The sequence below is a fragment of the Pogoniulus pusillus genome, chromosome Z (assembly GCF_015220805.1).
Source record: "Pogoniulus pusillus isolate bPogPus1 chromosome Z, bPogPus1.pri, whole genome shotgun sequence".
Lineage (NCBI taxonomy): Eukaryota > Metazoa > Chordata > Aves > Piciformes > Lybiidae > Pogoniulus > Pogoniulus pusillus.
The window spans coordinates 40,952,642-40,979,656 of record NC_087309.1 but is presented as its reverse complement, the minus strand read 5'-3'; the positions used below and the strand labels follow the sequence as shown (position 1 = coordinate 40,979,656).

Sequence of the window (27,015 nt, the reverse complement as noted above, 5' to 3'; positions counted from 1 at the left end):
ATGGTAAAAAAGCAAAGCCCCCCTGCCCAGGGGCACCGAGACCACTCCTCAACCCTCACGCCGGACCGCAGGGAGAGGGAGTAGAATTCTGCCAACTTGGCACCGCAGAGATCATCTCCCCGCTCTCAAGTCCTCCGGGACCCGGCAAAGCTTCGCCCTCGCCGGCCGCCCGCATCCCTCCCGCTCTTTCCGTGCCCGCCCCTCAGGGGATTACCACCCACCGCCCACCCCCCCTAGCCCGGAGGCCAGGTACACTTGACGTCAGGGTGGCTGTCGTCGTTTTGACGTGTAAACACTCATTTCCATTCCGGCTCCGGAGGGTCTGGCGCAGCCCCGGGCAGACGCGCCGAGCCGAGCCGAGCTGCGCCGCGCCGGCAGGCAGGAGAGAGACCCGCGCCAGACCGCCGCCGCTTCGCGCCCGCCCCGCTCCGCTCGCCTAGCAACGCGGCGGACCCGCCGCAGCCCCGCCGCCCTTCGCCGCCGCTCCCCCGAGCCCCGCGGCCATGGACGGCAGCGGCCGTGCCGGCCGGTGCGCGGCCCTGGCGCTGCTGCTGCTCGCTTGCTGCCTGGCCCGCGGCGGCAGCGCCGAGCGGCAGTTCCTCAACGAGTGGGCGGCGGAGATCCCGGCGGGCCCCGACGCCGCCAGAGCCATCGCGGAGGAGCTGGACTACGACCTCGTGGGGCAGGTACAGCCGGGTGGGAGGCAGCCCGCAGCTCCTCTCCCGCTCACCTTCCCTCCTTCCTTCATTTCCTCCCCTCAGGACTGCGTCGAAACTTGTGTCTGGCTACCGCTCGGGGGGCTCCGGGGAGTTTCAGGCTCCTTCCCGCCCTCCCCAGCCTCGGCTCCGCGCTGGGTGAGGAGCACCGCGACCGCGGGACTCAGGAGGGGACGACTCTGCCTGAGGGGAGCAGGCAGGCGGCTCGGTTCTCCCCCGGGGCGGAACGGGCAAGGCGGCTTGGTTCTCCCTGAGGGCAGCGGGCAGGGTCGGGCAGGGCGCTTTACTCTTCCCTGCAGGGTCCAGGCAGGGCAGGATCAGGCAGGACACCCCCGTGATGCCCTCGGAGACCAGGCAGGGCCGGTCAGGACATCCCAGCTCCCTCTGAGTGAACCAGGCAAGGCACTCTCGTTCTCCTTGAGGGTACCGGGCAGAGTTGGTCAGGACTCCACCGGTCTCTGTGAGAGGTCTGGGCAGGGTGTCCCCCCTCTCCCCAGAGAGACCGAGTAGGGTCCGGGCACCTCTGCTGTCCTTGAGGGGATCGGATAGGCTTCCACGCTGTCCCTGAGGGGACCGAGCAGACATCCTTGTTGTCCCTGAGGGGACCGGGCAGACATCTCCGCTGTCCCTGAGGGGACCGGGCAGACATCTCCGCTGTCCCTGAGGGCACCGGACAGACATCTCCGCTGTCCCTGAGGGGACCGGGCAGACACCCCTGCTGTCCCTGAGGGGACCGAGCAGACATCTCCGCTGTCCCTGAGGGGACCGGGCAGACATCTCCGCTGTCCCTGAGGGGACCGGGCAGACATCTCCGCTGTCCCTGAGGGGACCGGGCAGACACCCCTGCTGTCCCTGAGGGGACCGGGCAGACACCCCTGCTGTCCCTGAGGGGACCGGGCAGACACCCCTGCTGTCCCTAAGGGGACCGGGCAGACACCCCTGCTGTCCCTGAGGGGACCGGACAGACATCTCCGCTGTCCCTGAGGGGACCGGGCAGACACCCCTGCTGTCCCTAAGGGGACCGGGCAGACACCCCTGCTGTCCCTGAGGGGACCGGACAGACATCTCCGCTGTCCCTGAGGGGACCGGGCAGACACCCCTGCTGTCCCTGAGGGGACCGGGCAGACACCCCTGCTGTCCCTAAGGGGACCGGGCAGACACCCCTGCTGTCCCTGAGGGGACCGGGCAGACACCCCTGCTGTCCCTAAGGGGACCGGGCAGACACCCCTGCTGTCCCTGAGGGGACCGGGCAGACATCTCCGCTGTCCCTGAGGGGACCGGGCAGACACCCGCGCTGTCCCTAAGGGTGCCGAACAGGCGCCCTTGCTATCCATGAGGGGACCGGGCAGACATCCCAGCTATTCCTGAGGGTACCGGGCAGACACCCGCGCTGCCCCTGCGGGGATCGCGGAGGCACTCCCGCTGTCCCTGAGGGGAACGGGCGACATTCTGCTGTTCCTGAGGGGACCGGACAGACATCCCCGCGCTGTCCCTAAGGGGACCTGGCACGATAAGATGCGGCCAGCAGTGGCTCTGTCCCCTAACACCCCCACCCTGGCCCACTGCCATCCCGTGGCTCCATCGCCGTGGCAGGGCTGCACTCCACCAGGCCCTCCCGGCGCCGTTTTGGGATGCCGTGACGTCAGCGTTGTCAGGGATGAGTAACCACCCCTGGGTAGCAGCCGCATCCCACCTCCAGACCAGGGTCCCATGCCCGGCAGCGTGTCTGGCAGCGCGGGAGACCCCGGCTGCCGGCTGCTGCCCTCCCATTGCCTGTCCTGCAGCCCCGCAGGGTGCAGGTCATCCCTCCTCTGGTGGGACTGGGGCTCTGTGCAGCCCCTTTATGACCCTCTGCCCAGGCTGGGCAGCCTCACTTCGTGGGCATGGTCATGTTCTTCAGACTCTCAGACCTAGGTGTGATGCTACCTCTGTGGGGTTGATCTTTCTGCCTTTGGAATCAGGGAATGTGCCCCTGATAGTTTCAAATGTCCCCTCCTCAGGAAAGAGGGGTGTTTAAAGCTGGTGGGGTGCAGCCAGCTCTCTGGATGGCCAGCTGGTAAAATACCGGTTCAAAACCAGGACAACAAACCCTCTAATGAGGTTTGAGAAGCGACAGGGAGATTTTTACACAAGGGAAAGGGAAAGGGAAAGGGAAAGGGAAAGGGAAAGGGAAAGGGAAAGGGAAAGGGAGGGAAGGGAAAAGAGAGTAAGGAAAGGAAAAAGATAATAAGAAAAGAAAAGCAGATAAATTAGTATGTGACCATTAAAAGGAGTGGTCAGGGATTGGAGCAATCAGGGTGGTGGTGGAGTCTCCATCCCTGAAGGGGTTCAAGAAATGTATGGCCGTGACACTTGAGGCCCTGGTTTAGTGGCCATGTTGGTGTTGGGTTGGTGGTTGGGCTGGATGATCTTCAGAGGGCTTTTCTAACCCGGACAGCTCTCATTGTTCCATGATTCTGTGTCTGTGTGCCTGCCTGCTGGTCACCACTAAAACTACTGAGTACTGTAGTAGTAACCTCTGCTATTTCTCTAGCTTAAATGAAGCCACTTTCTTCTGTCAGCACAGAGGCTGTGACAGGCACTCCTTAGGTGGAGAGTGATTTTTAGAGCTTGTACTAGAATACCTCAAGGCTCATTGCCTTCCTCTTTTAGTCCCTTTCTCTTTGTAAGCAGAAGGGACACCGGGTGAGGTTGTAGTTGCTGGCGTGTGCTTGTGGTGGGGAAATACCTCTAGATGGTTAAGGAGCTTCCCCTTGTCTTACAGATTGGATCACTCAAAAATCACTACCTGTTCAGGCACAAGAGCCATCCACAGCGGTCTCGGAGAAGTGCCATTCACATCACCAAGAGACTTTATGATGATGAGAGGGTAAGTGTCACATTTCTGACGTTCTTCTTTGTTTTTTTCTGCCCCCCGCCCCCTGCTGTTTTATTGCTGGCTTTGTAATGGGGTCACAGGCAGGCTCTCTTCCTTCTGAAAGTCTTAATGTATTCACCCATCCCTGCCCCTGCTGGAGAACGCTTCATTATTCTGTCATTAACAGGCAGAGTCTCACCCTCTCTTGCCCATATTTTTGCGCTGGTGCTTTCCAGATTAAGCTTTAAGATGTGCAGCACTGCAGAGGCATTTCAGATGTCGATGTGGTGCTGATGAAAAGATAAACGAGGGGAACTGGCTCCAAGACGCAGTAAGTTTAATCAGGCCGTGCTTGTGCAGTTACCATGAGAATTAGGTTTGAGATTGAATATTAATTTAAAAAAAATCTCCACACAGAGCCAGGGGAAAGGGCTGAGGTTTTGCTGGATGCGCTGCTTCTATGACAAGCTGAAACTGCTTCTCAAAGGATCCACCACACGTTGCAGATTTGTAGTGGGATTCTACTGCAATCAGAGTACAGGCACAGGAATCTCCTGTGTGGTCCACTGATGAAGCAGACTCCACGTTTATTTGACTTTATTGAAGAGAAAAGCCCTGCTTTAGTCAGGGGTGTCCCTGCTGAAAGCAGGGGGGTTGGATAAGATGACCTTTGTGGGTCCCTTCTAACCTGATGCAACCTGTGAGCACACTGAAAAGCTGATGTGGGTGGCACATTTAATAAGGAGCAGACCAGAATGCTGCCAGCCCCTCTTAAAATCAATCTCTGGCACATCTCAGAATGGGGAAATTTGAATTTCAAATCAGTGTTAAAAATAGGAGAAGCCCAAAACATGAAGCAACCTTGTTGTGAAAACCAGGAATTGATCACAGGAGGACAGATCACTGGGGGATGAATTATCAGTTATGGAGTGTTATATGGGGGGTGGGGGGGGGGTGGGTTTGGATGCAAATGTCATCTGGGATGAAATATTTTGTCTGCAGCTAGGGGAATTAAAGGAGGAGGTGGGGAAGGGTATTTGTTTTGCCTGTGCTGTCTCACAGCCAACAAGATTTGAATATGGGAGACTCTATCTCCTTGCAGATGTTGGTTGAAGTCTTCTAGGTGAAATAATTCTAAAATGGGGCATTCATAGAGTCATAGAATTGTCCAGGCTAGAAGGGGCCTCAAGGATCATCCAGTTCCAACCCCCTTGCCATGGGCAGGGGCACCTCAGGTTACTGAGAGCCACATCCACCCTGGCCTGAAAGACTTCAGGGATGGGGCTTCCAACCTGTTCCAGCATCTCACCACCCTCACGGTGAAGAACTTCTTCCTAATATCGAATCTGAATCTACCCACTTCCAGTTTTGCTCCGTTCCCCCCCGTCCTATCACAGCCCAACACTCTAAATAGTCCTTCGCCAGCTCTCCTGTAGGCCCCCTTCAGATACTGGAAGGCCACAATAAGGTCTCTTTGGAGCCTTCTCTTCTCCAGACATTTAAACCTGCAGCTTTGGGATAAATTAGGGTTATAATTTATCCCTGCACCTGTAATCAACGCCATCATAGCAAAAGGTTTAGCGATGGAGTTTTGGTTGCAGTTCTTCCATTTTCCCTGCTTTCCTGCATAGAGCCTCTTTCCACAAGGGAGTACGACTGTTTAATCACAGAATGCCAGCTTGGAAGGGACCCTGGGGCTCATCTAGTACAACCTTTCTAGGTAACAGTGGAGTTTAAATAATGGTACAGTTAAAATTAGTAACCTGAATTCTAATGCCTCAAGCGGAAAGGAAGCAGTCGTCTTACACACCAAATGTCGCTGCAGACTTTGGTGCTGAGATCCAAACTCAGAGCTTCTGAGTGCTGCAGGTGATTTACTAAATTTGCTCCAATTTCCCTTTTATTTACCATCTAGTATGCAAATTAACCATGTGAATGGATGAGATGTAATTATGTCATTATGGAAGTGCATAAACACAAAGCAATCATGTAATGCTGTGTGGTTATACATGGACCTTTGCTCCCACGAGCTGCTCCTCTTCAGCAGCAATCTGTTTATTAAGAAAAAAAAAGGTGGGGGGAGGGAGGGGGAGTTGGGGGAAAAGGGGAGGTGGGGAGGTGGGGGTGAGAGGGAGAGAGGGAAAGGGAATCCTGCTTTTGTTTGTGTGAATTTCAGGGTACACCAAGTGTGAAAGCTGGGGCTAAATTGAAAGTTTGGCTCTGATCCCAACGTTTACCTGCTTCCTGTAGATGCCCCAGTGTTGTGAACAGCCTGCAGGGATACAGTTCCCTGCTTCACTAAGTTCTTCCAGTGTTCACGCTACTTTGCACATCTTTCCTGCAAGAGCCTCCCCGGTCAGGATTGTTTTCGGTGGCTGGAGGCTTGGCAGAGGGCCTCCAGCTTTTGCTGTAGATGGATGATGGTTGGAACCTCACCCATCTGCCAAGTGACAAACACTTGGCTTGTTTGCCTGGCATATGGGCTGGGTGGTTTCAGCTCATTTCCCTCAGCATGGTTGTCCATGCTGGGAAAAAAACGAGGAGTGTGGAAGTTGTCAGTTGTTAATTACTGCTGGGTGATGGAGAGGCCCAGCCTTGCTTGTGGGCACAGGGACAGGGAGAGAAAGGAAATTAGACTGGAGATTAGCAGGAAATTCTTGGCAGTGAGGGTGATGAGGTCCTGGAACAGGTTGCCCAGGAAGGCTGTAGATGCCCCCTTCCAGGAGGTGTTCCAGACCAAGTTGAATGAGCAGCCTGGTCTGGTGGGAGGTGTCCCTGCCCATAGCAGGGGGTTGGAACTGGATGACCTTGAAGGTCTCTTCCAACCCAAACCATTTTGTGGTTCTATTAAATTGCTCTAACCGGTACACAAAGCCATCTGGCTCTGGATGTCACTGGTGCAGGCTATTTAAAATACTTCTACTTCTTGAATATTAGAATTGTTACGATTGGAAGAGACCTTCGAGATCATTGAGTCCAACCTAGGACAATCATTTGCATGCTTATCTGAGCACCATAGAATGGTTGGAATCCGAGGGGACCTTCAATAGGCTGTTCCTGTATTTAGTAACAGATTTTATGACTTCTTGCAGATTAAATAATCTCTGAACACTTCCAGTGTGTACTAAAGCCTTTCCTCCCCCGCCAAAGTAGAATTTATTGCTGCTGGTTTGTGGGCACACGTTCACTTTTCTTTGGTTTCAGCCACATGCATTGCAGAGACAGGGGCTTAAAAGCTCCAGAAAATGGTGATTTGTAGAATCACAGAATGCTTCAAGATTATTCAGTTCCAAACCTCCTACCATGGACAGGGACACCTCCCACCAGCCCAGGTTGCTCAAGGCCTCATCCAGCCTGGCCTTCAACACCTCCAGAGAGAGAGCATCCACAGCCTCCCTGGGCAACCTGTGCCGGTGTCTCACCACCCTCACTGCCAGGAATTTCTGTCTAACTTCTTGTCCCTCATTTCTTCTGTGACTTCCGTAGGGGGTTAAGCAAAGGGAACAGCATTGAAGAGATTTCAGTAAACATCCCTGCTGCAGCTGCCATTTTGGGGGGTTTTATGTTCTTCTGCTGCATTTTCATTAGCCTCTCTCCAGGAAATTGTGTTTTAATCAAAGCAGTCCTTCTCTTTATCACTGTAATTTCTGAGTCACTCTTACTGTTGTTTCATGTGTATGATGATGGATGTAGGGACCATAAAGCAAGTAGAGAAGGATGATGAAAGCTGTTCAGAAGTTGAAAGAACAAGGTTAGATCCAAGCTATCCTCCATGTGAGGGCTTACAGCGGGGTCTCGGCCACCTGTTGAGCCTGAATTTGCTTTGGAAATCAGGGTGGCAGGCGTCAGTTTGATCTGCTGCAGTGTGGCTGCAATGAGTAACATTTTATCCCTGTTATCTAAAGGAGATGTGGCACAGGTGCCAGAATCAGGATTTGGTTTGAGTTGGGTTTAATGATGCACCCGAGGCAAGAGAGTGGGGGACACTGAAAATGCAGCCTGGTGGCTTGGAGGTGGCTGTGCCCATGCATAAATGCTGTATATCTCCTTCTATTGATGCTTTAGCAAAAGAATCCCTCAGTCCCAGCATGGTGGGGCTGGAAAGGACCTCTGGAGATGATCCAGTCCAACCCTCCTGCTCCAGCAGGTCATCCACAGCAGCTTGCCCAGGATCACAACGTCTGGATGGGTTTGGAATCTCTCCAGAGAAGGAGACTCCACAGCCTCTCTGGGCAGCCTGCTCCAGCCCTCCAGCACTGTCATACTGAACAAGTTGCTTTTCTGAAGTATTTTGGCTTTCAGTTGCCTTAAGTGGCATCATGCCAGGGATGAAATCAGCCCAATATTTGTAGCTCACTTCAGAACACCACTGGGAAGGAGACTTGAAGGTCCAGATGGGCTATGAGTAACAGCATCATTAGGATTGCTAGACTAAAGCCAGAGATAATCCTTCATCCTTCCTTTTAACTTCCAGTAGAAATCACTGGGGATTAAAGTGTAGGTAGGAGAGAAAAAAAAACCCAACAAAGAACCCTAGGCTGTGGTTTTGCCTGCTTTAGTAACCACCACTGCTTCAATGACCTTCTAACCAGGCAGCACATTTATGTAACAGTCTGCATTGTGTGGCACTCACAGGAGTTCTGCTGTTAACTCATACCTCACCATTTCCTTTCCACGGATGCTGTGGTATCATGATCCCACCAAGTCCTCCTGCACCATAGTGTAAAGAACCCTCCTCTCTGCATCAAAGCATTGGTCCTTTTACTTCAGGCCATCAACGTTTTGGCTGTGAGAACAAAATTCCTTATTCTCTGAGCCCAGAAAGTCCAAACCTAGAGAGTCTTTGTCATGTTCCAGGTGTCGTGGGCAGAGCAGCAGTATGAAAAGAAGAGAACCAAGCGTGGCGCCATGAGAGACTCGGCAGAAGATCTGTTCAACGATCCCATGTGGAACCAGCAGTGGTATCTGGTAAGAGGTTCTTTGCTTGTAGATATGGGGATCATAGAATCATAGAATCAACCAGGTTGGAAGAGACCTCCAAGATCATCCAGTCCAACCTATCACCCTGCCCTATCCAATCAACTAGACCATGGCACCAAGTGCCTCATCCAGTCTTTTCTTGAAGACCCCCAGGGACGGTGCCTCCACCACCTCCCTGGGCAGCCCATTCCAATGGGAAATCACTCTCTCTGTGAAGAACTTCCTCCTAATATCCAGCCTATACCTCCCCTGGCACAACTTGAGACTGTGTCCCCTTGTTCTATTGCTGGTTACCTGGGAGAAGAGGCCACCCCCCAGCTGTGCTGTCAGCTGCAGTACCAGAGAGACTGTGCTGAGAGGTGCAAAGGAAGAGACCTTCTCCCAGAATCATGGAATGTTTCGGGTTGGAGGTCATACAGTCCAAGGCAGCATCACCTAGAGAAGGTCACACAGGAACATGTCCAGGTGGGTTTGGAGCGTCTCCAGAGAAGGAGACCCCAGCACCTCTCTGGGCAGCCTGCTTTCATTAGAATGAGCTATAAAAATGAAATCTCTGCACAGTGTTTCCAGGCAGCCTTCTATTATCTTTAAAATATTGTTGTAGAAAGGTTCTAGAAGCCACTTGGGTTGAAAAAGAGACCTTTTGGATTATCAAGTCCATCTGTTAATCCAGCCCTGCCAGGTCACCGCCAAAGCACAGCCCTCAGTACCACATCTCCATGGCTTGGGAGGAGAACTCACCACTGCCCTGGGCAGCCTGGGCCAGGCCTTGACAACCCTTTTTGAGAAGAAATTGTTTCTCATGGCCAACCTCAACCTGCCCTGGGGCAACTTAAGGTTATTTCCTCTCATGCTATATCACTTGCTCCTTGGGAGAGCAGCCCAACCCCCACCTGGCTCCAGCCTCATTTCTGTCTGCCTGTGACAGCTCAGCAATACAGATTATTTGTGTGTGTCATGGTTACTTCTGAGAGTCTATTTCCACTGCACATCCAGCTGTACCTTCACTCAGAACAGGGGTGGGATTAAAGGTGAAGGTGGGTATAACAAGCAGGAAAAAAGACCACACACAAATGTGGCCAAGGTGACTGGAGATCATCAGAGTCCTGGAATGACGTAAATTGGAATAAACTTCAGAGCTCATCTGCTCCAATCTCCTGCCATGGGCAGGAGCACCTCTCAACTACACTCAGCTGCTCAAAGCCTGTAACACTCCCAGGCAGGAGGCATCCACAGCCTATTCTAGAGTCTCTAGAATAAGCTCCCTTGCAGCCTATTCTAGAGTCTCATTGCCCTGGGGCTGAAGAACTTTCTCAGGTCCAATCTAACCCTGCTCTGCTTCAGCTTCAAACCATTCCCCCTTGTCCTATCTTTAGACACTCTCAGGAAAAGTCCCTCTGTAGTCTCCCTATAGGATCCCTTCAGGTGCTGGAAGGCCTTGAAGCCCTCTCTTCTCCAGGCTAAACACCCCCAGCGACCTCCGCTTGTCCTCACAGCAGATGTGGTCTAGCCCTTTCTCTTTCCCAGTTCAGGATGGAGAGAGCAGACTGAACTTTAGGCTGTTCGTGTAGCACTTTGCCCTCTCTAGCCTTTATTTGAGCAAGGAACAGTAAATTGTAGACCATGCAGCATAAAATATATCTGTCAAGATCCCTGCAGCCTTCTTCTCCAGGTAAAAAACATAAAAGCATCTTTTCTGGAAGAATTTCTTTTTCCCCCCATGCTGAGCATCCCTTTGCTTCTTTGCTTGCTTGCAGTGGGAAGCAGGAAATGTCTAAGAGGGCAGCTACGGAAACACACACACAAAGAGAGGCAGGTTTGGTAAGAAAGCTTCTCCAGGGGACATTATCCTTTTCCCACCTTTCTCTGCTTTTCACTTCTTTTCCCTCTAGCTTTCCCACATGAGACACAGAAACACAAAGCTTACCTTCAACTGCAGGGCATGGATTGCTTTTTCTTTTCCTGATTAAATGCAGAAGTGTGTTAAATACTTTTTATTCCAAAATGTGCTCCCTGCCTCGTAGTAAACATCTTGTTCTTACCTTATTGTTATGATTTTTATTTTAGCTTCTCCACCTTGCCAGAAAAAAAAAACCAACACAAAAACACAATGTTGAGGTTTGATGGATTCTAGGGACCAAAAGTTGAGAACTCAGATATCTAATTCCTTGAACGGCAGCAGTCAGAAAAGTTAAAAAAGGAAAAGGAGAAAAAACATTATTTCCCGCAGCAAATTCCTTCTACATTCCTTTGGAAACATAGAAATTAATAACCTGTGATCAAGCAATGCAATGGTGAGGAGAGAAGCTCCCTTTTTATGGGAGCTATAAGCAAATTTTGGATTTCAGGGGAGGAAAAATGACCCATTTAGGAGCTGCTTTCCAAGGGAGGCTGCAGTGGAAGAGAAGGCTGTAGATGATTCATGCTTCCAGCTGATTTAGCAGAAGAACAGTAAGGAGGGTAGTAAACAGAAAGTTGTGATTCAGCACAGTTGTTCCTAACCAAACGACTGCCTTAATTGTTTTGTCCATTAATTATTTTGCTCTGGCTAACTTGAACGTCAAAGGACCATCACAGAATCACAGAATTAACCAGGTTGGAAAACTCCTCAAGGTCATCAAGTCCAACTTGTCACCTAATACCTTCTAATTAGCTAAAGCATGGTAGTAATTGCCTCATCCAGTCTCCAATATAAGAACACGTGGATGGAAACCACAGCTCACCGTGCTGTGGGGTTTCTCAGCTAGGAGAAAGAGCAAACATTAGCAGGTCTGATCATTAACTTAATGTTCCAAGGCTCAGCAGCACATCCCTACCAGTTCCAGGGTCCTGCTGCCTACCTCCAGTTAAATGCCCATGCGCTTTCCTCAGAGATGCTCTCCAGGGGGCTTTGGGTAAGGGGGTAAAAATCTTTTGGTGCTGCAAATATTTGGAGAAAGCAATGGAAACACTGCAACAGGTTGCCCAGGGAGGCCCCATTGATGGAGATACTCAAAGTGAGGCTTGACGGGGATCTGAGTAACCTGATCCAGTTGAGGATGTCCCTGCTAACTGCAGGGGGGTTGGACTGGATGACCTTTGCAGGCTCCTTCCAACATAGACCATTCTGTGAGTCTGTGATTTTTTGTGTTATCTTTACAAAATTTGAGCAAAATACCAAAGTCCAGGCTGGGATGGTTTAGTGCTTTGGATCTGTGTAGTGTTAGGGGGTAAAAATGTTGACATATAAGGCCCTGGGGATGCTGGTTGGCAGCTGTGTAAATGTGAGCCACCAAGAAGGGCACTAGCATCCTGGCCTGGATCAGCAGTGGTGTGGGCAGGAGGAGCAGGACAGGGATTGTGCCTCTGTGCTGGGCACTGCTGATGCCACAGCTTGAGTGCTGGGTTCAATTATAGAATCATAGAATGGTTTAGATTGGAAGGGACCTCAAAGCTCGTCCAGTTCCAACTCCCTGCCATAGGCAGGGACACCTCCCACTAGAACAGGTCACTCAAGGCCTCATCCAACCTGGCCTTGAACATCTCCAGGGAGGGAGCAGCCATAACCTCCCTGGGCAACCTGTACCAGTGTCTCACCACCCCCTGTGTAAAGAACTTCCTCCTGACATCTAGTTTGAATCTCCTCTCTTCCAGTTTAAACCCATTACCCCTCCTCCTGTCATTACAAGACCTTGTAAATAGTCCCTCTCCAGCCTTCCTGTCGGCCCCCTGCAGATACTGGAAGGATACTATAAGGTCCCCTGCAAGCCTTCTCTTTTCGAGGCTGAGGAGCCCCAACTCTTGTAGCCTGTCCTCATAGCAGAAGTGCAGCAGCCCTCTGGGTCTATGGCTCCCAGAATGACATTGAAGGGCTGGAGGAGGTCCAGAGAAGGGCAACACAGGTGGCGAAGGGTCTGGAGAAGGGGGCTGGGGAGGAGCAGCTGAGGGAGCTGGGAGTGTTTAGTGTGGAAAAGAGGAGGCTGAGGAGAGACCTCACTGCTCTCTGCAGCTCCCTGAGAGGAGGCTGCAGCTGGGTGGAAGTTGGTCTCTTCTGCCTAATTTGAGGTGGTCGGAGAGGAACTGGCCTGAAATGGTGCCAGGAGAGGTTGAGGTTGGCCATGAGGAACAAATTCTGTGCTGCTGGCGTGGTCAGGGATTGGCACAGGCTGCCCAGGGAGCTGGTGGAGTCCCCATGGCTGGAGGTGTTCCAGAAAGGTGTGGCTGTGGCACTCGGGGCTATCATTTAGTGGACATGGTGGGGTTGGGTTGGTGGCTGCATCAGATGCTCTTGGAAGGGTCTTGGCAACCCAAACAATTCCATGACTGTAAGATTCTATAACCCTGATGTGTTTTTATCCTTTCTATCCCCCAGCAAGACACCAGAATAACTCCATCCCTGCCCAAGCTGGATCTCCATGTAATTCCTGTATGGCAGAAAGGGATTACAGGCAAGGGAGTTGTCATCACCGTGCTAGACGATGGCTTGGAGTGGAATCACACCGACATCTATGCTAACTATGTGAGTTTGGGCATGAAATCAATTAATGAATGGCAAGTTTGACACAGAGACACTCACTTCCACCTTGCTGCTCTCTAAGTCACCTCCTGCAGCACAGGGACTGAAATGTTCAGCTCAGATGTGATTCGGAACCTGGTCTGTGTCACAGGGAGCTGAGTTGTTACTCAGCAGTGGTGGTGGGGTGGGTTCTTTTTCATTTGTTTCTTGTGGCTTCTTTCCCCCTCTCTCCACCCCCTTCAGTGCATTTAATTCCCAGGCATGTTTGCATACAGTGGCTTCAAGCTGAATTGTTGAAGCTCTGTGAAAAACTGTTGGAACTTTTAATTGCCATCAAATTCTACCAGCTTGATGGCTGCCAACGAGAGGCACAACAAATAAGTAAACACAAAGTCTAGAATCCATTTTCTTACACACTTTAAAGTGTGTTTTCTGCTTGGCTGAATTAATTCTAACTCTTCTTTATTTTTCTGGGGGGGGGCAATTCTAGGATCCACAGGCAAGCTATGATTTCAATGACAACGATCACGACCCCTTTCCTAGATATGACCCAACAAATGAGAACAAGTAAGTGGCCTCCAAACTATGTGAAGAGAACAAATCCAGAGCACTACTGATTAGTGCCTTAGCAGATGCCTGCAGGAATTGCTAGGTGTGCCCTTTGTGATGATGAAAGGAAGAATTTGTGTGGCAGAATCACAGCATGACTGAGGTTGAGAAGATCCAGCCTCAGCCTGAGCCCCCGAGTTCAGGAGGGACATGGAGCTGTTTGAGAGAGTCCAGCCACAAAGATGATTGTGGGAATGGAACATCCCTGTTACGAGGAGAGGCTGAGAGAGCTGGGGCTCTTTAGCTTGGAGAAGAGACTGAGAGGTGATCAATGTTTATAAATATGCAAAGGATGAGTGCCAGGAGGGTGGAGCCAGGCTCTGCTTGGTGATGCCTGATGACAGGACAAGGGGCAGTCAGTGGAAGTTGAGGCATAGGAAGTTTCATGTAAAGATGAGGAGTTTTTTCAGTGTGAGGGTGACAGAACACTGGAACAGGCTGCCTAGGTCAGTTGTGGAGGCTCCCTCTCTGGAGATACTCAAAACCTGCTTGGGTGTGTTCCTGTGTGACCTGGTACAGGAGATCCTGCTCTGGCAGGGAGGTTGGACTGGATGGTCCAAGGGGACTGAGGTCCCTTCCAGCACCTGACATTCTGTGATTCTGTGACCCTCTAAAGGCCATCTGGTCCCAGCCCTCGCTCAAGCAGGACCACATCCACATAGCTATTGAAGGAAACTGCAAGAAAAGAGGTTCAACAGCCTCCCTGGGCAACCTGAACCACAGCTTGATCACCCTCACAGTGAAAAAGTGTTTCATGATGGTTAGAAGGAGTGTCTGGTGTTTCAATTGGCAAAAACACCTGCAGGTAGCTTTGGCACAGAGCTAAGGCAGTGGAATTCTCAGATGAAGAGTTTCATGAACGTAACTCCCTATGATGTCCTGAATTTCTTTCCATCTCTTTATGTCACTTCCTGATGGTTCTGCAAGGTCAAGAGAGCAGTCCATTGATGTCACCACCTCTGTTTCTGAAAGTTCACTTCCCTACAGAGATTTTGATTTAGTTTCTCTGTTTTGCACTGGAAATGTTTTTTTAAAAAAGTCTCTTGCCTATTATCTGAAGCTAAGTTGGACATCAGGAAGAAGTTCTTCCCCGTGAGGATGGTGAGGCACTGGAACAGGTTGCCCAGAGAAGCTGTGGAGGCTCCAAGCCTGGAAGTGTTCAAACTGAGGTTGGATAAGCAGTGTGGCCTTCCAGTAACTAAATGGTACAAGGGTACAAGAAGGATGGAGAGAGACTGTTTCCAAAGGCCTGCAGTGACAGGATCGGGGGCAGTGGTTTGCAATGAGAGCAGAGCAGATTGAGATTGGATGTGAGGAACAAGTTCTGCACCATGAGAGTGCTGGAACGCTGCCAACAGGTTGCCCAGGAAGGTGGTGGAGGCTCCATCCCTAGAGATATTCGAGGTGAGGCTGACAGGACTCTGAGCAGCCTGATCTAGTGGATGATGTCCCTGCTGACTGCAGGGGGGTTAGACTGGGTGCCCTTTGGAGGTCACTTCAAACCCAACCCATTCTGTGATTCTGTGATGCACTCTTGAAGAGACTGTGTCCTAGGGGAATCAAGAAACCTGTCCCATCAGGTCAGCATTTGTAGCTGAGGACATGTTCCAGTTTTGGCAGTACCTTTTGGACCAACAGAACAGCTTCTAGCTCAGTGCACGCAGTCACAGCTGAAGCCATGACTCTGAGCAGCTCTCACATGGGTATGGCATAGTCAGACTCTGGAGGATCTTATATTCACTCCTACAGTCATCTTCCTGCCTCTTCTGAGGCACCTGCAAGCTTTATTTAGACTAGATTTGGCCTAAATATCCTCGAGGGAACAACTAGGAAGTGCCAAAAAGCTTGAACACAAGACAACCAATCAGTCCACTTTGTGGACTTGTGTGTCTTGGAAGGAGAGAGGAATTTTCTGTGATGCCTCCTCTAGAGCTCCCTCTTTGGTCCTCTGTGGAGCATCCTGGTGGGTCTGTCACACCTAGATGTATCCAAGGGAGTTCAGGGAGGGATTTTGTCCATCAGAAAGAGAAGAAAATAGGCCTTCTAGAAAGAGCTGGTACACAGGAGCAGTCAATTTCTTAACCTAATTAGGATGCTCCTAGTCAATAAAAGAAGCTGATGCACTGATTCCCTCTTGTCTGTCAGACAACACAATAGTCAATGTATGGGGTGAAAAAAACAAACCAATCCATCAAAAGATAAATGTCCCATGAGTGAGACATCTGAAAAATGAATTTCTACTTTATTACAGGGTTATTTAAGAGCAAGTAGCCATTGTCCTCTGTTCCCTGTGATATTTGTCTCTTAAATCTACCTGCATTACCTCTAATCTCTATTAATAAGTCAATGGAATTCAGCCCAGGAGTGTTCAGTTGGTATCTAACAGGTCTGTGGGCTTCAGCAGCCTTAAGTTAGGTGTTTATCATCTCATCACAATGACCTTTTGGTCACTAAGTAGCTAAAATTATGTTTGTTGAAGCCTAAGAGAAATGTATTTTGTCTCATGTAGACACGACTCAAAATCTATTCAGTAACTGCACTGGGGGTGGGAATTGCAGAATCACAGAATGGTTTAGGTTGGAAGGGACCTCAAGGATCATCCAGTTCCAACCCCCTGCCATAGGCAGGGACACCTCCCACTAGAACAAGTCACTTAAGGCCTCATCCAACCTGGCCTTGAATACCTCCAGGGAGGGATCATCCACAACCTCCCTGGGCAACCTGTGCCAGTGTCTCACCACCCTCACTGTAAAGGACCCTTTCCTAACATCTAGTTTGAGTCTCTTCTCTGCCAGTTTAAACCCATTACCCCTCATCCTGTCATTACAAGACCTTGTAAATAGTCCCTCCCCAGCCTTCCTGTAGGCCCCCTTCAGATACCGGAAGGATACTATAAGGTCCCCTGGAAGCCGAAGCCTTCTCTTCTGCAGAGTGAAGAGCCCCAACTCTTGTAGCCTGTCCTCATAGCAGAGGTGCTGCAGCTCTCTGAGCATCTTTGTGGACTCCATTGCTCCATTGGACTCACTCCAATAGTTTCATGTCCTTCCTATGTTGGGGGAAGCTGGACAGGAGGCAGCAATGGGCACTGGCAGCCCAGAAGGCCAAGGGCAGCCTGGGCTGCAGCCAAAGCAGCCTGGCCAGAGATGGAGAGAGGGGATCTTGCCCCTCTGCTCTGCTCAGAGGAGACCTCACCAGAGGGCTGTGTCCAGCTGTGGGACTACCAACACAAGAGAGACCTGAAGCTGCTGGACCTCTCCTCCAGAGGAGGCCACTAAGATGCTCAAAGGGCTGCAGAACCTCTGCTGTGGGCACAGGCTGGGAGAGTTGTTGCTGTGCAGCCTGGAGAAGAGAAAGCTGCAGGGAGAGCTTAGAGCTGCATTTCAATAGCTGCAGGGGAGCTGCAGGCAGGCTGGGGAGGGACTGTTGAGAAGGGTTTGTGAGGCTAGGCCGAGGGGCAGTGGTTCAGAAGTGGAGCAGGGCAGAGTTAGGTTGGACATCAGGAGGAAGTTGTACAGAGTGAGAGTGGGGAGACCCTGGCCAGCCTGGGGAGGTCGTGGGGGCTTCATCCCTGCAGACATTGAAGGTCAGGCTGGATGTGTCCCTGTGCAGCCTGCTCTGGCTGGAGGTGTCCCTGTTGCCTGCAGGCAGTTGGACAAGACACCCTTGGAGGGTCCCTTCCAGGCCAGTGCACTCTGTTTGTTTAGAAGAAGACTTCCTCCAAATCAGGAATGTCAGTGGTGAGCCTTTGTGCACAATACACAAAGATGGTATGAGATGCTTATTCTTCCACTGTTTCCTCAGGCACGGGACACGGTGTGCAGGAGAAATTGCCATGCAAGCCAACAACAGAAAATGTGGAGTTGGAGTAGCCTACAATTCCAGAGTTGGAGGTAAGAAAACTGCTACAAGTCTGACACGAACACAAACCAGGCAGATCCTGTGAAGTGCTGAGTGCTTTCAGCCACCATCAGTCTGAGCTGTGATGGGCTGGCCCCTCTCAGACAGCAGTGGTCTTACAAGTTTAGTCTACAAAGTCCTGTTTGGCCATAGTGCAGAGTGCTGCCGCTGTGTGACAGCAAACCTTCAGCACCATCATGCCCTCTGGAGAGAGGTTATCAGTTGAGCAGAGGTATGATGTATAGCTACAGCAAGCACAATGTGGGTGATAAGGAAGAAACTGAGGAGAAAGTCTTGGGGCTCCCTATGAGCCAGCAATGGTTGCTGGCAGCCCAGCAGGCAGCTGTGTGCTGGCTGCAGCCAGAGCAGGGAGAGCAGCAGCACAGAGAGGGGAATCTGTACCTCTGCTCAGCTCTTCTGAGACCTCACCTGCAGCACTGCCTCCAGGTCTGGGGCCCACAGCACAAGAAGGACCTAAAGCTGCCGAAGAGGGTCCATAAAAGGCCACCAAGATGCTCAGAGGACTGGAGAACCTCTGCTATGGGGACAGGCTGGGAGAGTTTGGGATATTGAACCTGGAGAAGAGAAGGGTCCAGAGAGACTTTAGAGAGGCATTACTTGCAGGGGCTTCAGAATAGTGGAGGAGAGACTTTGGACAAGGGATGGGAGTGCCAGGATGAAAAACAATGACTTTGAGCTGGGAGAGAGGAGATTGAGACTGGAGAGGAGGCAGAAGTTGTTGAGAGCGAGGTTGGGGAGACATTGGCACAGGTTGCTGTAGATGCCCGCTCCCTGGAGTTGTCGAAGGCCAGATTGGATGAGTCCTTGAGCACCTTGGGCTGGTAGGAGGTGTCCCGGCCCATGGCAGGGGTTTGGAATTCGGTGATCTTTGAGGTCCCTTCCAACCCAAACCATTCTGTCTTCATCTTGGGAATAACCTTGTTTTTGAGTGATTGATCTCAGCAGTGTTTTTCATCTCCAATGCTATTATAATTATGATTAATCATCACAATGATAAGATCAATGACCTCTATTGCTCACAGACATCAGACTATATCCTTTAGGGCATGCTGGACTCACTTTATAGTTGAAGGAAGAGGCCTGGGGGAGGAGATGGACTGATCAGAATGAGAATGAGGGCATCGAGTCAGTCATCAGCAAGTCTGCAGATGACACCAAGCTGGGGGCAGATGTGGCTGGGTTGGAGGGCAGAAGGGCTCTGCAGCGGGACCTTGACCGCCTGGACAGATGGGCAGAGTCCAATGGGATGGGGTTCAATAGCTCCAAGTGCAGGGTGCTGCACTTTGGCCACAACAACCCCATGCAGAGATACAGGCTGGGGTCGGAGTGGCTGGAGAGCAGCCAGACAGAGAGGGATCTGAGGGTGCTGATTGATACCTGCCTGAACATGAGCCAGCAGTGTGCCCAGGTGGCCAGGAGAGCCAGTGGCATCCTGGCCTGCATCAGGAATGGTGTGGTCAGCAGGAGCAGGGAGGTCATTCTGCCCCTGTACTCTGCACTGGTTAGACCACACCTTGAGTACTGTGTTCAGTTCTGGGCCCCCCAGTTTAGAAGGGACATTGAGATGCTTGAGTGTGTCCAGAGAAGGGTGACGAGGCTGGGGAGAGGCCTCAAGCACAAGCCCTATGAGGAGAGGCTGAGGGGGCTGGGATTGTTTAGCCTGGAGAAGAGGAGGCTCAGGGGTGACCTTATTGCTGTCTACAACTACCTGAGGGGTGGTTGTGGCCAGGGGGAGGTTGCTGTCTTCTCTCAGGTGGCCAGCACCAGAACGAGAGGACACAGCCTCAGGCTGCGCCAGGGGAGATTTAGGCTGGAGGTGAGGAGAAAGTTCTTCACTGAGAGAGTCACTGGACACTGGAATGGGCTGCCCGGGGAGGTGGTGGAGTCGCCGTCCCTGAGGCTGTTCAAGGCAGGATTGGACGTGGCACTTGGTGCCATGGTCTAGCCTTGAGCTCTGTGGTAAAGGGTTGGACTTGATGATCTGTGAGGTCTCTTCCAACCTTGGTGATACTGTGATACTGTGTGATACTGTGAATGAGAATAATAGACAAGTTTATACCCACCCTTGCCTGCAGCATGTTGTTTATGTCTTCACCATCACTTCAGAAGCTCAGGCCAGACAAGAAACTCAGACTGCTGTGGTTTTGGTTTCAGCAGCTTACTTCTCCACCATCATCATCAGTTAATTCTGACAATAAGTGGAGTCTCCCTTGCCTGTCAGTCACTATTGCCCTTTCTTTTTTCCCCCCTCTTTAAGCACTGACTAAAAGTTTAATCCATTAGAGGTTTATGAAATAGCCATGATCACAAGTATCAGTTGCAAATGGTCATTGAGCTCAGAGGATGATACTTGTGCAGTCCTAGCTTTGCCATTATTCCTCTTTTTTTCTTCCTTAAAAGCAGGGGGCTGAGTGGCATTTGACACTCTTAACTGCACCGTTTCAGTCTCCTCTTTGTAGGATGCCATTTACTCCACAGAGCTGTCACAGATGTCAGCTCTGCAGCCTGCCTTTGCCGTAATGCACGCTGCTGACATGCTCTGTTTAAACAAAATATCTCATTCATCAGAGGAAGATGCCACATCCTCAGAGCAGGGTAAGATGGATGGAGCTGCAAAGACGCCTGCACGCCTGCTGTGCCCATATTTTAAGGCACAGAGAACATTCTTCCATGGTTATTTGCATATGCAAATGACTATGTAAATTGCACCAAATCGGGCTCCAGTGCTGATCTGATGGAAGCTAGGAAGGCTCTGCAGAAGGACCTGGCCAAGCTGGATCCATGGGCTGAGGCCAATGGGGTGAGGTTGAACAAGGCCAAGTGCTGGGTCCTGCCCTTGGGTCACAACAACCTCAGGAAGGCTCCAGGCTGGGGCAGAGTGGTTGGAAAGTGCCCTTTATAAAGGGTCCTGGGGGTGAGCCAGCAGTGCCCAGGTGGCCAAGAAGGGCACCAGCATCCTGGGCTGCATCAGCAATTGTGTGGGCAGCAGGAGCAGGGCAGGGATTGTGGCCCTGTGCTGGGCAATGATGAGGACATAGCTTGAGTGCTGGGTTCAGTTCTGGGCCACTCTGGAGCAGGTTTAGAAAAGGGCAATGGAGCTGGGGAGGGTCTGTAGAACAGGGCTGGGGAGGAGCAGCTGAGGGAGCTGGGGGTGTTTAGTGTAGAGAAGAAGAGGCTGAGGAGAGACCTCATTGCTCTCTGCAGCTCCCTGAGAGGAGGCTGCAGCCAGCTGGCAGTTGGGCTCTGCTCCCAAGGAGCAAGTGGTAGGATGAGTGGAAATGACCTCATGTTGCCCCGTGGGAGATTTAGGTTGAATATGAGAAGAAACTTCTTCCCTGAAAAGGTTCTCAGTCTGACACATGCTGCCAAGGCTGTGTTTCCCTGGAAGTGTTTCCAAGAGGCAAAGATGTGGTGCTGAGGGATGTGGGTTACCCACAGCCTTGGCAAAGTCAGAGTAGAGGATCTGGAAGGGCTTTTCCAACCAAAATGAGTCTGTGATTGTCTGGTTCTCTCTGCTCTGCGTGCATGTGCATTACAAACTACAGATCTGTGTGGGGTTAATCACCTAGAGAAGGACAATCAGAGAAGGAAAAAGCAGTCCAGGAATCCAAATTACCCAGAAAGCAAGGTGAGGGGGGAGAAAGAAAGGAAAAGCCAAAAGAAATCATCAGCTGATAGAAGTTAGCAGCCTGATTAAGACAGGGATGTAGCAGAATTATGTTCAAAGAGCAATGCAGGAGCAGAGAAGCCTTCAAAAGGTTCAGATAAATTCTGAGTGGCTAAACCTTGGGAGGCTGGTTTTGCTCTTCCAAGCTGTGCAGGATCCACTTCTTGACAGGCTTTTTTTCCTTTCTTTTTTTTTTTGGTTAAAGCCCATGAAATGACACATTACACACTTGTGTTTGACATTAGTTCAGGATGACTTCTTTAATCTGCTGCTTGCTTGTAGCAGTTGCCATGCTGGATAAACCCAGTGGTCCACAGGTGGTGCCTTCACTCTGACAGACACCTCAGGCTGCATCCAAGGGAAGAAACCCTGACATCTGGAACACCTCGTTCTCTAAACATCAGCTTTACAGCCTGGCTTGTCTTTGCCTTCAGGGGTAAAACTAAGCATTCCCTTCAAAACAGTTTGTTTGCCATGAAAACAGCATCAGGGAATCATTTTAATTGAAAAAGATCCAGCCCAACTGTTCTCTGACTCTGCCAAGGCTGTGGGTAACCCATGTCCCTTAGCACCACATCTCTGCCTCTTGGAAACACCACCAGGGATGGGGATTCAGCCACCTCCCTGGGCAGCCTGTGCCAAGCCTTGAGAACCCTTTCAGAGAAGAAGTTTCATCTGATAGCCAACCTAAACCTGCCCTGGTGCAATCTGAAGCCATTTCCTCTTGTCCTGTCTCTTGTTTCTCAGAAGCAGAGCCCAACCCCCACCTGGCTGCAGCCTCCTCTCAAGGAGCTGGAGAGAGCAATGAGGTCTCCCTTCAGTCTCCTCTTCTCCACACTAAACACCCTCAGCTCCCTCAGCTGCTCCTCCTCAGCCCTCTTCTCCAGACCCTTTCCCACCTGTGTTGCCCTTCTCTGGACTTCCTCCAGCCCCTGAATGTCCTTCTGGGATTCAGCCCTAGAACTGAACCCAGCACTCAAGCTGTGGCCTCAGCAGTGCCCAGCACAGGGGCACAATCCCTGCCCTGCTCCTGCTGCCCACACCTTTGCTGATCCAGGCCAGGATGCTGGTGTCCTTCTTGGCCACCTGGGCACTGCTGGCTCATCTCCAGCTGCTTTCACCCAGCACCCCCAGGGCCCTTTCTGCTTTTTTCCAGCCACTCTGCCCCAACCTGGAGCCTTCCTGGGGTTGTTGTGACCCAAGGGCAGGACCCAGCATTTGGCCTTGCTGAGACTCATCCCACTGACCTCAGACCATGGATGCAGCCTGTCCAGCATGATCCTGAGAGTTCCTTTAAACCCAGACTGTTCTGTGATTCTATGCCCAGCCCCAGCTCTGCTCAACGACACTTCCCTGGCGCTGCCATGGAAATCAAGTGATTAAGAGGCTCCATTTTACAATGGACTGGGCTGAGAGTTCTCGCTAAAAATAGCATCCTGCCAGGCAGATCCATGTCTGTGTCTGAGATCACCTTGGTCTTTGCCTGTTTTATGAGACTGATGGTGGCAGCCAGCATCTGCAAGGGGAGAATTTGTGCAAAGAGATGGAATTGAATCTACTTAAAACATCACTGCAGTTACCAAACCCCAGGGCTGGCTTAAACAAGCAGGACTGGGGTAAACAAGCAGGATTTGGGTTACACAAGCAGGATTTTAAGCAGTCACATAGACAAGACATCATTCTTGTCTCCAGTTTCACCACTGTGTTATCAGTTTTCTTGTTTTCTTCCTTGCTGCATTATTCTGGGGTGCATGAAGAAGAGTGTGGCCAGCAGGTCAAGGAAGGTTCTCCTCCTCTTCTACTTGTTCTGGTGGGACCACATCTGGAGAGCTGAGTCCAATTCTGGGCTCCCTAGTTCTAGAAGGACAGGAGATGCTCTAGTGGCAGCAATGAGGATGAGGAAGGGGCTGGAACCTCTTTGTAATGTGGAAAGGCTGAGAGCCCTGGGGCTGTTGAGCCTGGAGAACAGCAGGCCCAGAGGGGATCTTATGAATGTTTACAACCATCTGAGGGGTGGGTGGCAAGAAGGAGCCAGGCTCTTGTCACTGGTCTCTTGTGATAGGACAAGGGGCACCAACTGGAACTCAGGAGGTTCCGCTTGGACAGGAGGAGAAACTTGTTTGGTGTAAGGGTGCTGGAGCCCTGGAGCAGGCTGCCCAGAGGGGTTGTGGAGTCTCCCTCTCTGGAGACCCTCAAGATCCATCTGGATATGTTCCTGTGTGACCTGCCCTAGGTGATCCTGCTCTGGCAGGAGATTTGGACTTTCTGGAGGTCCCTTCCAACCCCTGCCATTCTGTGATTTATTACTTAACCATATCCCACTCTTTGTGATGTCTTTGATACCTCCACTGCCTTTCTCTCGAGATCTGGATAGGGACATTTCAGAGGCCCACCCTTAAGCACTCACTTTTTCTCTTCTGGATCACCCTATTTTTACTCCCTCTGATCTGCAAGACTTGTCTTGGTGAAGATTTGCTACTGCTGTGATTCAAGTTGAGAGCTGGCAAAGCATTTCAGCATCTTTTCTGCATTCCCTCTTTTGCCAGCTGGGCTTAGAGTCAGTATCCCTGGTGGTATTTCAAAGCCCTGGAGATGTGCTGTGGGACGTGGTTTAGTGTTGACCTGACAGTGCTGGGTTAATGGGTGCATTCTGTGACCTTAAAGGTCTCTTCCAACCAAAATGGTTCTTGGATTCTTTGGTTTATCTTCTGAGTTGGCTTTGCCATCTGCAGAATCATGGGAGCACAGAATGTTAGGGGTTGGAAGTGACCTCTGTAGATCATCCAGTCCAAACAGCCTGCCAAGGCAGGGTCACCTAGAGAAGGTCACACAGGAACATATCCAGGTGAGCTTGGGACTTCTCCAGAGATGGAGCCTCCATCACCTCTTCAGGCAGCCTGCTCCAGCACCTCTTCAGGCAGCCTGCTCCAGCCCTCCAGCAGCCTTCAATTGCAGAAGTTCTTCCTCATGTTCAGGTGGAGCTGCTGATGCTCCTGTTTGTGTCTCTTACCCTTTGTCTTGTCCCTGGGTACCACTGAACCCAGCCTGGTCCCACTCTCCTGTCACCCACCTTCGAAGTATTGATCAGCATTGATCAGAACCCCTCTGGAACTGCTCTCCTCTAAGTTCTCAGCCTTTGCTCCTCACGTTGATGCTCCAGGCCTCTCAGCATCTTTGCAGCCCTTTGCTGCACTCTCTCCAGCAAGTCCTTGTCTCTCTTGAACTGGAATTCTTCCTCTCTGTAAATTCTTTTCTCCTGACACCCACCCTTGAAGTATTGATGAGTTCCTCCTCAGTCTTCTCCAGACTAAACAGCCCACATTCTCTCAGCATTTTATCATCAGAGGTGGAATGAGTGTTCAGAATGTTCTGAGCTGAAGGCCACCAGGCTTAGTGGTGGTTTTATTTCCTGAGGCTCAGGATCTACCTTGGTTCATTTCCCAGCCTGGTGACTGATAGCGGAGGGGTGGCAGCTGAGCGGATTAGCTCCTTTGTCTGTTTTTGCCACTAATTAATATGATATAATTAAGCTCAGCTTTATCTTGGAGGTATTATGAGCCTTAGAAGCCAGCCTTTGGGAAAAGAATTATGTCTACAGTAGGGTTTTTATTTTTTTTTCTCCTGCTTGATAGTATGAAAAAGGAACCCAGGCAGTGAGCTGCAGGGGTGAGGGTGGGTTTTGGTGGCATGAAAAAGGAACCCAGAGAGTGAGCTGCAGGGGTGAGGTTGGGTTTTGGTGGTATGAAAAAAGGACCCAGGCATTGAGCTGCAGGGGTGAGGTTGGGTTTTGGTGGTATGAAAAAAGAACCCAGGCATTGAGCTGCAGGGGTGAGGTTGGGTTTTGGTGGTATGAAAAAAGGACCCAGGCATTGAGCTGCAGGGGTGAGGTTGGGTTTTGGTAGCATGAAAAAAGGACCCAGAGAGTGAGCTGCAGGGGTGAGGGTGGGTTTTTATGGGCATTTTTTTTTTCTCATAGAACACCACATTTTGCCTTCTGCCCTTTGGAAAAAATTGCCCATTTTGTGAAACGTAGTAAGAAATGAGGTACTAATAATTCACCTACTGCCAGTTGCCATAGTACTAACATGCCAGGTTCAAGGGAGCCCAGCAATTTTACTGCTTTGAAAACACTGACTGAGTCCTGTGCCCCTTGCGTTGCTGCAGGGTGGTGCCCAGTGGGAATGTTGTCAGATTTCTGCTGTTTTCTGTTCTCCAGCACTGGGCAGTGGTTGCAGTCCTGCTACAGAGGCTGGGATTTGAAGACCCAGTGCAGATGAACTGCTGTCTGCTGCTGAATTTTAAGTACCACTGAGATCAAGCTTGCTCTGGAGAAGATTAAATCATGCAGCTCCTAATAAAATGTTAATGGCTAGATATCTCCAGCTTTTCTGGATTGCTTGCAGTAGGACTAAAACCATCATGGCACTAAAAGCATGGGGACAATTAGAAAGAAATTAGAAGCAGAAATTAGAAGCAGAAATCAGAAATTAAAGAAATTCCTGACAGTGAGTGTGGGGAGACATTGGAATAGGTTGTCCACAGAGGCCATGGATGTCCCCTTTGTGGAGGTGTTGAAGGCCAGGCTGGATGAAGCCTTGAGCAACCTGGGTTGGTGGATGGTTGAAGATCATCTAGTTCCAAGCCCTCTGCCAACGCCAGCCCATGGCAGGGGGCTTGGAACTAGATGATCTTCAAGGTCCCTTCCAACCCACTCCATGAGTGCCCTGGGCCACCTGGGTAGTGGGAAGTGTCCCTGCCCATGGCAGAGGTTTGGAACTGGATGATCTTGAAGGTCCCTACCAACCCAAACCAGTCTGAGGTTGTTATTTTTGTTATGAAGATGCAAGAGCTGGTGAAATAACACAAAGCCAGCAAGACCTTAAAGACTGGGGTTTAGTCAGCAGATACATAACTACAACTGTAACCTTAAACTCCTAGAACTCTTGAAAGTAGTGTCCAAAAAAAAAACCCCACAACCCAAGCCCCTGTTTAATTCTGATGGCATGCGAGCAATTTGAGAAGTCTGTTTAATAGAGAGGCAGGAGGAGGCAAGAAAGAGATCAGAGCAGCAGGAAAAAAAAACCAAACAGGGACAGAAAGAGAAGCTTTTCTGGGCTCTGTGGAAAGAGAAGAAGTACCCAAGAATTGTGAAGAAGTAGCTGAGATTTGTGAAGAAGCAGCCAAGATTTTGTGGTAGGTCGGACTGGCTAAACTTGGGGGTCTCTTCCAACCTGGTTGATTCTATGATTCTATGATTTTAAGAGGAATTTGAAAGAAAAATATTGGTGGAGAGCACTGAGCTTTGCAAAATGTACCTGCCCTGCTTCACACTGACAAGAGCCACCCTCAGTACTGCCTGCACGAGCAGAGTGGCTGTGGCTGCAGTACAGAGTCACAGAATGCACTGGCTCACAGGGAGCTCAGAGGGCAGCAGGGATGCCTCCAATCAGAGCAGGCTGCACAGGGACACCTCCAGCCTGACCTTCAATGTCTGCAGGGATGGAGCCTCCACCACCTCCCTGGGCAGCCTATGCCAGGGTCTCCCCACCCTCACTCTGCACAACTTCCTCCTGATGTCCAACCTAACTCTGTCCTGCTCCACTTCCAAACCACTGCCCCTCAGCCTAGCCCCACAGCCCCTTCTCAGCAGTCCCTCCCCAGCCTGCCTGCAGCTCCCCTGCAGCTATTGAAAGGCAGCTCTAAGCTCTCCCTGCAGCCTTCTCTTCTCCAGGCTGCACAGTCCCAACTCTGCCAGCCTGTGGTCACAGGAAAG

At 51.0% G+C, this 27,015-nt stretch overlaps 1 protein-coding gene across 1 annotated transcript in view; it reads left to right on the top strand.

The window, feature by feature from the left end:
• Positions 1–296: 296 nt before the first annotated feature.
• The window catches only part of PCSK1 (proprotein convertase subtilisin/kexin type 1), a 48,974-nt gene continuing 22,255 nt past the window's right edge, over positions 297–27,015 (top strand). Inside the window, exons 1-6 of the mRNA XM_064176469.1 lie at positions 297–686; positions 3,481–3,585; positions 8,431–8,541; positions 12,905–13,051; positions 13,539–13,615; positions 17,459–17,547. Coding sequence (XP_064032539.1) covers positions 504–686; positions 3,481–3,585; positions 8,431–8,541; positions 12,905–13,051; positions 13,539–13,615; positions 17,459–17,547 — 712 coding nt within the window. The 5' untranslated portion in view covers positions 297–503. The remainder of the gene's footprint in view (positions 687–3,480; positions 3,586–8,430; positions 8,542–12,904; positions 13,052–13,538; positions 13,616–17,458; positions 17,548–27,015) is intronic.